The sequence below is a fragment of the Dromaius novaehollandiae genome, chromosome 14 (assembly GCF_036370855.1).
Source record: "Dromaius novaehollandiae isolate bDroNov1 chromosome 14, bDroNov1.hap1, whole genome shotgun sequence".
In the NCBI taxonomy this organism is placed as follows: domain Eukaryota; kingdom Metazoa; phylum Chordata; class Aves; order Casuariiformes; family Dromaiidae; genus Dromaius; species Dromaius novaehollandiae.
The window spans coordinates 19,925,072-19,935,374 of record NC_088111.1 but is presented as its reverse complement, the minus strand read 5'-3'; the positions used below and the strand labels follow the sequence as shown (position 1 = coordinate 19,935,374).

The following is a 10,303-nucleotide window of genomic DNA, read 5'->3' as shown; positions in this document are numbered from 1 at the left end:
TGGAAATCCATCTCATGTTAATTTGTAAACTTCTGATTTTTGAATTCTTGGGTCTTGTCTTCTGTCATTTTGAAGTGGGGAGATCATATCTGCTTCTACTCTGTTGTCAAGCTGGATCCATGCCTGGCTGGCTTCTGCATAAGGTGATAGGTGGACGTAGGTGTCTTCGCTAGCAAACTCAGACCATCCCAGCTTGGTATCCACTTTGCTTCTGCAGCTTAGTGTCAAAAATACTTCTCTGTTCTCTCAAAGTGCTAGCACCCCAGTTGTTGTAATGATTTACAGTAATGACAGCATCCGGAACCTCTGAAAGGCCAGTTCAGATCCTTTCCAAGCAGCATCCATGTTGCCTTTCAGTCTTGGAAAACGTTGGCCTGGTTTACTGCAAGTGCCAAAACCCTTCAGCTTCCACTGTAGTCAGTGGGAGTTGCAGGTGCTTTTCACCTTTGATAAGGCCGTCTTCCTTGAGATGCATGATGAATAGATCACATGCTGTGACTTCTGAAGACCAATGCTAAGCAGTAAAGGAAGAAGGATATCAGTCCTTAAATAGGCTGGATTTGCTTGCTGAGTTCAGCACGAGAACTCACTGCTTCATTGTGCTGCAGTGCCAAGCGTGACCAGTGAGCTCTGGACATGAGTTGGTGTGATGAGCGAGACTCGTTTTTCCATAATGCTTTAAGGCAGCCATAACCAACACATGGGAGATTAATTGAAATGTATAGCTGTGCTTTTCCCTTTCTGTTCTTCTCCCACCCTGGAATTGTCATAGTGCCCCCAAGATGAAATGTCTGAATCTGGACAGTCCTCAGCAGCTGCCACACCAAGCACCACTGGAACCAAGTCCAACACTCCCACGTCATCTGTGCCCTCTGCTGCTGTCACCCCCCTGAATGAGAGCATCCAGCCTGTCAGCGAATACAATGGCACAGCCAAGAGCAATAAGAGGGCACGAGAAAAGCGGAACAGCCGGAACATGGAAGTCCAGGTCACACAGGAGATGAGGAACGTCAGCATAGGTATGGAAACTGGATATGATCATTAAAGTACTTGACTTCACAGTGCTTGTGCCTGTCTGTTGCAGGAAAAGGCTGGGAGCCTGAAGGGTAATCAGCTTCATAAGTATAGAATTTGAGGTGGAATTCCTTAGAAAGTTACGTGAGCGTCAAAACGCTAACTGGATGTGAGCTGTTTCCTGGGTAGAAGATTTAAAAACTTCAGTAATACAGTTAGTTGATAGCTAGTTTCATGAATATTCAGGATGGGAGTAGGTTATTGAGTTCAATCCCCTGCAGTTGCCCTCATCTGTGTCATAGAACCCCTTTCATGCACAGTCAAGTCCCATCTTAGTCTAACTGGGCTTTTGAAGAGCTATTTCTGGACCTCATTGATCTGATAGTTAAAAACTTCCATTTAATTTCTTGTCTGAATTTATTCATAAGTATTTTATACCCCATTGTTCATATGGCAGAATTGCCAGTCAGATTAAATATTTGTTTTCTCTTCCATTTGTTTATCCCATACCCTGATGTATTTATAAATAGCAATTATATCGCTATTCAGCTTTGTTTTTCTAAGCTAAATAAGCTGATTTCTTTTAGTCTGTTCCCAGTATAAGGAACCCCTCAGATCTTTGGAAGTTACAGTTGTTTTTTCTCCACTTGCTGGAGTCCTCTATGGATTTGAATTGATGATGTCTAGTGAGGAAAGCCATCACCTAAGCTTTCAGCACCAGGCTGTTTAAATAAACAAAATGGTGGAATAACATGATGAAAGCCAGTTTCTGCGGTGTTTAATATAACTCTGCCAATACCAATGTAGTATCTAAGCAGCCCCCAGCCTGTACTGTGTTTAGATTTGCAGCAGAAATGAGAAATGATCTGTTTCACTGGTCACGAACTTACAAAAGGACTGTAAAACTAGCCGAAGATCATAAAGAAAGTCTGTGCAGGAATGCCTGAACGAGCCTGGGTCTCCAAGGTTAGCACCTGAATCAGAGGATCGTCCTTTTAATCCTTGTAATGCGGAGGAGGTTCCTCTGCTAACATTCACAATTGGGTTTCTAGCAAATCAAAACTATAAAACAACATATAACATCTTTTGTTATAGCTTTTGGCTGAGAATTGCTATGATTTGAGTCCCATTCTGTATTTATATTAGCAGCCGAGGGGCTCCCAGGTCATACAGGTCAGTCTGCCAGACACCAATGCAGTTCGTTATAAAAGCACATGGCTTCTGCACAGCCAGCTGTTAAATTGCTGCCTGTTTTGTGATCTTGGCCAAGGCAGGTCAGTATAAGCATTAGTACTGGCTAAATTGAACATGGTCTCTGCCACAAAAGACGTCCAGGAATTGTACGTAACAAGAATAAGCGAGAACTAAGCACACAGGAAAGGAAAAATTGCTATAGTAGTTCCAGTGATAATGCTGGATTTGCTTCAAAGATAAGTTTGCCTTACAGTATTTCTCTGTGGGGTTCAGAGAGCTATAGTTCTAATGCCCTCTAAATAATTGTCCCTACAGTCACTTTTACAGTTGCTGTTTTATAAGCTAGTTTACCATCAATAGCTTTCTTGGGCCAAAATCTGCTCTTCTGTATAGGAGTGCAACTCCGAAGTCCTTGTGCGTTCATCTTTCCTAAGCGCTCTGCATATTCAGCCTTTCAGCTATTTCTCACATGCAATGTAGGATCAGATCTCCATGCTGCGGATAAACTTAGATACTTGAATTCTAATTATCTGTGTTGTGCATAAATAATTGTCTGTCAGTGATGCAAATGCCTTAGAGCAGAACCTGCAAAAAAAGGTACTCAAAGGCATTTGTAGAGAAGCTTCTCAGCTTGAAAAAATAGAGAAGGAATGCTCTGTTACTGTGAGCCTGAAAACCACTGGGGTATAGATGCTTAGTTTGGCAATAGATACACATCAAGCTTTGTCTTCAGAAATGGCATTTGTTGCCAACTGGTGCACAATGCCAGCCTAAAACAATAAAATCAACACTCAAGTTGTCAGGCGCTTTCTTTATATACTTGGCTGCTAAGGCTGTTTGGAAAGGTCAAAAATTTCACATCTGACACGGTTAAGGGACTAATATAGTTTACAAATGAGTCTTTAATCCTTCAAGAATTTCATGTTTGAACAGACCCTGTGTTCATACTACTTCGGGGGGATAGGTGTAAGTCCGAGCTTTTGAACAGTTTGGTTTGTAATACATGTAACTTGACAAGAGCGGGAAATTCCTTATTTTCTTTGAATATTGGCTTCAGGCAATAGATTTTACAAAAACAGACGAGATCTCACATTTAGCATAATGCAGCTTCTAAGTGAAATTTCACTGTGATGGCTATCTAAATCAGTTGTAAGTTTTAGAATTTGTATTGCCAAATTATTTTACTAAAATGACTCAGTACCGATTCATAATTTAAGTAATCTCTGAAGAGAGCAGAAAATTACTGTGTGTTCTTAGATCTTGGCCAAAGCTGCTTTGTAAGCAAAGGGTTTTTATTGAGAGACAGAAGGTTCATCCCCTTTCTGTTCCTGTTTCAACACTTTGCACATGACACCGTCAAGTTTTGAAGTCTTGATATTGAAAGCCCCAGAAATCCCTTCTGGGAACACCATCGTTTGAGAGTCCTGATCCTCTAGATCATATGTGTTGTCTTTTCTAGGGATGGGAAGCAGTGATGAGTGGTCCGATGTTCAGGACATCATAGACTCTACTCCAGAGCTGGATATGTGTCAAGATCCCCGCCTGGAACGCACCGGTAACAGGTATTGGTTGTGATTTTCCGTTGTTTAGTCTGGCTTTGTGAGGAGTGAAGAATGGACGCTGTGGCTCAAACTGAGTTCAAGATGCAGCTGTTTGCTTAAGCTCATACATTCTCCTTAGTGGAAATATGAGGGGTCCTGAACCTCTTCAAGTTCTCAAGGGAAGGAAAATGTCAGCTGGATATCTGGTAGGAACCTGTCCAGTTGACCCAGAATTGGGTTCGTTTGAGACAGGGTAATTTACCTTGCTGGATCAGGGAGGACAGGGAAACATAACATCAGAAGTTTCAAGACGGGAAAGGGGGACAGAGGCTTAAGACTTCAAGGAGAGGGGAAAGATGCATTTGTCTAATAGGAGATCAGTTCTGAATTTGGTTTTAAAACTGAAGGTTTTTTCAGTTTTACTTACTGTAAGTGTCAGGGAGCAGCAAGAGCAGGGCTGCTCCCCAAAGGGGGATAAGTCAGGAGCTGGGGGTGACCCCAGCACAGGCAGTGCCCTCACTGACTCCGGTGCAGTCCTGCAGGATCTGAGCAAGGTGCTAATAACAGGCTGCATCAACAACCCCTAGCAAGGTGAGGGTATGAGTTAGGGCCAGGGACTCTCCAGGAGCAGCAGGAGACAGGGCTGAAGACAGATATACCTACAGTATAACTCAGATAAGAATTAAAAGCCCAGGCATGAGCTTATATGGAGCCCTTGGACCAATGGGCAGAAGGTATGTGAGTGGGGGTCCCAGATGAGGCTGGTCAGGGCAATTAAGGCCAATTAGCGCACTCAGGACCCTGACAGAGTCTAAGTTTGTGGACTTTTACTGAAGTCCTGTGTTGCTGTGGTTCCTGTCTATAACCCGTTTTGTGTTAAATAGGAGGCTCCCTAAAGGATACTAATTTTGACACCACGTTTCTTTGAGGCAGCTGTTATTCTAGAATTATTAGTCTAGGTTCATTGATTCATTTTTACTAAGGTCTGGTGGGTAATTTTACAGGGGTTCATTAAAACCAACCCCCAAACTCTTACAGGAATGCATGAAATGACCCTGACAAAGTCAAGGCAAGATTTTCTCACAGTCCAAATCTGGACTGGTTCCCCCTGTTGAGCACCCTCATCTAGAAGTGTCTGTGAGCAGCGATGAAAGATGCATTTCTCAGTTGTGAATCAGTATATTGTGGTCATAATTTGGACTAGACTGTATTTGCAGTTAAGCTCCCTCAGAATATATAGAATATATGGGCAGTTTTTAGAGTCAGCAGCAGGAGAAATCCAGGTAGCTGAGCCAGCTCTGTCTGAACCTGAGGAGAAAGGAATGGAGAACATTGCTCCACCGGGAGCTTTTTGGGCAGAGCAATCTGTGATCCAGGTAGAGTGAGTGAAAGCCACAGGAAAGATACAAGCTAACTCTGGAGCTGCTGAACAGTGTGCTTGCTGCTTTTTCAAACCAGAGCGCTTTCAAGGCACAGCTTCTGAAAGCTGATTGCTAAAGAGGGTCAAGCTGGGTTATGTCTTCAAGTCAGAACTTGAATTCCTCAGTGCTCCCAGGCTGCTCTCTCATGCCTGCATAGCTCTGTAGTTAAAAAACTTACTTCTCCTCCTTTTTATGTAGCATATTGTGCTCCTGAAATATCAGAGACAGCTACTACAACACGTTTGTAGGTTCCAGGCTTGGTCACTGAGACATGATTTGTGTAAGAAGAAAGCCACACAACTTGAGCTAACCTCCAGTGGTACTGATGTTTCTTTTAGACTGCTGGAAACATTGCTCAGCATCTCTTCCTGCTGGCTGATTCCCCTCAAACAGTGCAGGGCAAATTATATCCACGTTAATACCCATTCTTCGAGTATGCACTGACAATCCCAGAGGTGGCTTCCCCCTCTGTTATTGTGATCTCCCACGACAGCTCTTTTCTGTTTGAGTCATGAGACTGTCAAGAAATACAAGATTTTTGGTGGTAGAAAAGAGACTAAGATGTGGGAATGTGCTCCCCTATGGTATGATTAGATAACATTCGATCTGCAAATTCCAAAGTTCTTCTCTTTGATTTACCTTTCCTGAAATACGTTTTACTGACATGTTAATAAGGATTCATGCATGTGAATTCACCCAAAGAAGAAACTAACCATTCAGGCTAATTTCACTTCTTACCTGGGAAAGAAAAAAGAAAACCATTGCTGTTTGCCGCATTTGAATCCTTAGCTGATCTTAGTGCTGTAAAGGGTGCTGTCTAGGTAGATAGGCGTGTGGGAATCATTGCGCAGTCTTAACAGTCAGACTTGAGAGCTTCTGTGAGTTCAAAGTTTTCCATCAAATACTTAGTAGTCAGAAATTATTATGATTTCAAAAGGAATCAGCTAGGCCAGCTTTCTCGAGGTTGTGCATGATAAGTACTGTCAAGTAACTTAATACGAGGAATAAAATGTGTTTTTTCCTTAATACATTCACTGAGTCAGCCCATGGTGCACAGGTATAGAGCTCTCAGTGTTTTAATTGCAATGGTCTGCGATACTCAGCATTTCAGAGAGGAATGTTCTAGCTCAAATGTTGCCAAGTAACAAGAGTCCTTGCTTTTTTTCTTCCAACAACAGCCCGACACAGGGGATTGTGAACAAAGCATTCGGCATCAACACAGACTCTCTGTATCATGAACTTTCCACAGCAGGGTCCGAGGTTATTGGGGATGTTGATGAAGGAGCAGATCTGCTAGGTAAAAACCTGTTAGAACCCTTCTGTTCTCTCTGGTATAGTGAAAACTATGTGAAGGTTTTAGAAGTATTTAAATTCTCTTTTTTTCCGAACTTTGGATCTGTGTCCTTTAAAAATGGCATGAAATTTGGGGCATACTGTGACTGAAATATGTACCAGCAGTACAGTATTACATACTTAGAAATGAATTTAAATGATTGGGTAGTGTTAATTTGGGTTGTCTTTATGTGCATAAGTTATTTTTGTATAGGATTCTCCTGCACAAATGCTTCAAAGCTTGCTCCTTCCCCTTCCTCACCCAAATTTTCTCCCCAATAATTCTGCACAGTAGCAACTTCACTTAGAATAAGGATTTTGTTTGAAGTCTGCAATAAAGTAACTCCTTTTGTTAACTTTTGAAGTTTTAACAAACAATAGTGCTTTGTTTTCATATGGAGATATTATGGTCTGTATTGTGGCTTTTACCCTTTTATAGTTGATTCAAGAATGTAATCGCTTTCTAGGCTGATCCTGAAAGGAGCTTGTCATTTCCAAAGTCTGGTTATATTCCACATTCCTGACTAAGACTTTGAAGCAGTCAGAGAAACAACTTTGTTTTCGGTTGCAGTCTGAGCCCTTGCCATACCTTTTGGTGTTGGTCTCTGACTATGTAGACCATAATTCATGGCAGAATTTAAGCACGAAGCACGTTCTTTGTCCTGCTGAATGCTTACCTGAACCAGGACAGTATGAGTGAGGTTTGAGTACTCAGACAACACAGGTAGCTGATAAAGTTCAAAACTATGTAGCTCACTTTCAGTTTCGCTGCTCAATTTAAGGAGCCTTAGGAGACATGAGGACAAAGCGCCTTTCATGAGTTGAGTAGCAATAGATCTGATTTGAAAGCATACCTTTCCTTTCTGGCGATTACTGACATCAGAGCTGCTTCTGGATTATCTTATAATTGGTTCTGGAAGGATAGTTTTTACCGAAGAGCTTTTGGATTGAAATCCAGAACAGGATCAGCTGAATCACGACACAGAATTGCAGCAGCTCATCTTTGCAAGACTTAAAATTACGAAGATATTTACGTCACCTCTGAGTATGATTCTTGCATCAAGACTCTCTGAAAGAGTATGTTGCTGCAGAGAAGATAGTTTTTAGCCTATTCACTGATGACCTAGCTGTGAAGGAGAGAACTGAAGACTAAAAAGTAGGCTAGCTCAGTGCTTTGTGCTTTATGGAGTACAAAATCTCTGAAATTGATATTTTATAGGCAATTGTGTAACTTCGGGATGTAAGAACAAGATACGGACTATTGCCAGGACTCTTGCAATAGCTGTTTGATATAGTAGATTTTTATCTTTAGAAGCACGGTGTTAGCTCTGCAAGATAGCTGTTGTGCACGACACAAATCAAAGGAGTTATGACCATTGCCTATAGTCTTCAGACACTTATTGTTTGTTCCAAACTCAAGATTGGTGGAGGAAAAAAATCGATAGAAGACTCCAGGTGAAAGCACAGGCTTTCTCTGCCTGTGACCGGAGCCAACGTGTGCAGATACTCTCAAAATTTGAGTTTAGAAGTTCTTACAGAAAAGCTGGAGTTCCAGTTTTGGGGGTAACTTGGGTATTAGCAGTCATTGCGGAAGGGCTGGGAGTACTGCTGAGAGTAAAGATGACAATAAGAACTACATGTGCACGTCAAATCTTCATCTACCCTCTGTGGCATGAATTTTGGTTAACCGGCCTCCGTGAATCATTGACAACTCTCTTCATAGCAGCATCAAAGCATTACAGCCGCTGAGAATCTTGCCTTTGCCCAACTATTTGTTCTTGGTTTTCAGGTGCTCTCTTATTTAGAAGAGTGTATGGTCTATTATATGGCAACCTGCCACTGATCGCATACCTCCTCTGTGCCAGCTGCTGCTTTCCTGCTTTCCCCAAAAAGTCTGGGGTGTCAAGGAACGTCAGCTTCTGAAAGCTGTTATTTAGGAAAATGACTTGCTTGGTATCTGAACTGCTTGGAACAATTTATTTCCCCCTTGCTGGAAGCCTGCCTTCCTGGAATCCGCTCGCCAGCTGGATTACATCGTGAATCCTGTAGTCTGACAGTGATCGATGAGAAATGGGAGCTGTCGTTTTCAAAGGGCCAAAGATTTCAGTTGTCCGACTGGAGACCTTGCAAAGTTGAGCACCACAATTGCAGTTAAAGTCAAAGGTGCTTCATCTCTTAAGTAAGGCTGCCTGAAGATCAATGACGTATCTTGGGTCTTGAGACATCTGTTGTTTGGGAGCTACCACATATAAAAATATGCAGTGACTTTGTTGAACAGTGCCCCTGTCAGATTAGCTTATGAAGATCAAAATCCTTTCCACCTAGATTTTAACCACCACCTTAATATCCACAGCTCTAATTTTTAGCTTAAGTATAAAATTACTTCCATACGTAGAGACAGTTTGTCCTTTTTTTGCCTTGCCAAATACATGGAAAAGAAGGGACATGGTTTAATCTCTACCTTTCTTTTGCTTAGAAAAGAAATACCTGTTGATCCCTCTTCATTAAGCATAAAAGCCAATCTTCTTCTCCAGGTTAGCACTGTTATTAGGGAGAGCGTGTCTAGTGTTAGGTGGCTGTTAGTCCTTCTCTGAATGGGTCTCACATTTTCAGCCTTAGGGAGATAGGGCTTGTTTTCTCTGTTCTTTTTATGAAGCATACTGTGAAAAATACAAGAGAGAATGAAACACCTAAAATCCATTTTAATAAAAGCATTTGCGAGCTCATTCTGAAGAGTAACAGCTTAATTATACTTGCATAATTAAAATGCTTTGTAGAGAGATCTGCATCCATCTCCCTGTCTAACACTAGAAAGTGTTAGCCGATACTTTATCAGATGGAGTATTACACTGTAGTCAACAGCTCTGTGTTTCCAGGCCCCAAAGGCTCCTCTTTCTGTGGTTTTATCCTTTTCTTTATGGATAAAACAGGATTGATCTGCTAATGATGATGAATTTGAAAACTCTCTGGAAGTGTCTGTGTTCTTCATGTGCTCCAAGTTCCCTTACACAGAGCTACGGAAAAAATACATCGAAGTGAACCCTTTGTCACCAGCTTCTCAAGAGATATGATGTGATATGTCATTTATCAGCTTTTCTGTGCTGCTCCCTGGGACAATTTTCTGGTTTTGAGCAGAGAAGCAGAACTCATGCAGATTATCGTGTGCTCGGCCAGCGGAAGAGGAAGGCTTCTCCCAATTCCTTTGCAAGTCTGGGAGATGAGATGGGATGAAATCAATTAGTTCTATGAGTTTCCTGACAGAAATGTTAATTTAACTAGTCCTTTTCTTGATTTCTGGCTACCTGTGCAGTCCTAAGACATTTTAAATATTCCTTAAAATTAACACACGCATTGCCAGGGTTGTATAAAGGGCGGATGGCAGGGAGAGATCCCAGATGTCCAATTTCTCTGACCAAGAAACTAAATTTGTACACTTTTTGGCTATGCACAACAGAAAGCACTAAGAATCTCTGCTGAAGCTGGAGGCTAGAGGCTAGATCTCAGGACTGACAGATCTGTCAACATTATTCACAATTTTGCCTTTCTTGTTAGATAAGTTGTTCCCTCTTCCTTCCACGTCTTTGATTCGGAAGAGTCACAAGGAAATTGTGCTATATGGATGTGATGTAAGCAACAAGACTCACAAGCTGAAAGAGTTTTCTCTCTTTCTAGATCATATTTGGAGCTCACTTTCCTCTAAAAATAAGAATTTGGTGTAAATGAAATTTACGCAGGGTAAACGAAATTTGAACACTTCCTCTAGGGTCACTGAAAGCTTGGAAGTCGGTGTTAGAAGGGTAT

The 10,303-nt window shown here is 41.7% G+C and overlaps 1 protein-coding gene across 30 annotated transcripts in view; it reads left to right on the top strand.

The window, feature by feature from the left end:
• The window catches only part of MAPK8IP3 (mitogen-activated protein kinase 8 interacting protein 3), an 83,604-nt gene that overhangs the window by 42,335 nt on the left and 30,966 nt on the right, over nt 1-10,303 (top strand). For all 30 annotated transcript variants that reach the window (XM_064520620.1, XM_064520639.1, XM_064520638.1 and 27 more), the window contains 3 exons: nt 773-1,019; nt 3,668-3,770; nt 6,349-6,467. In XM_064520620.1, the coding sequence (XP_064376690.1) occupies nt 773-1,019; nt 3,668-3,770; nt 6,349-6,467 (469 nt within the window). The remainder of the gene's footprint in view (nt 1-772; nt 1,020-3,667; nt 3,771-6,348; nt 6,468-10,303) is intronic.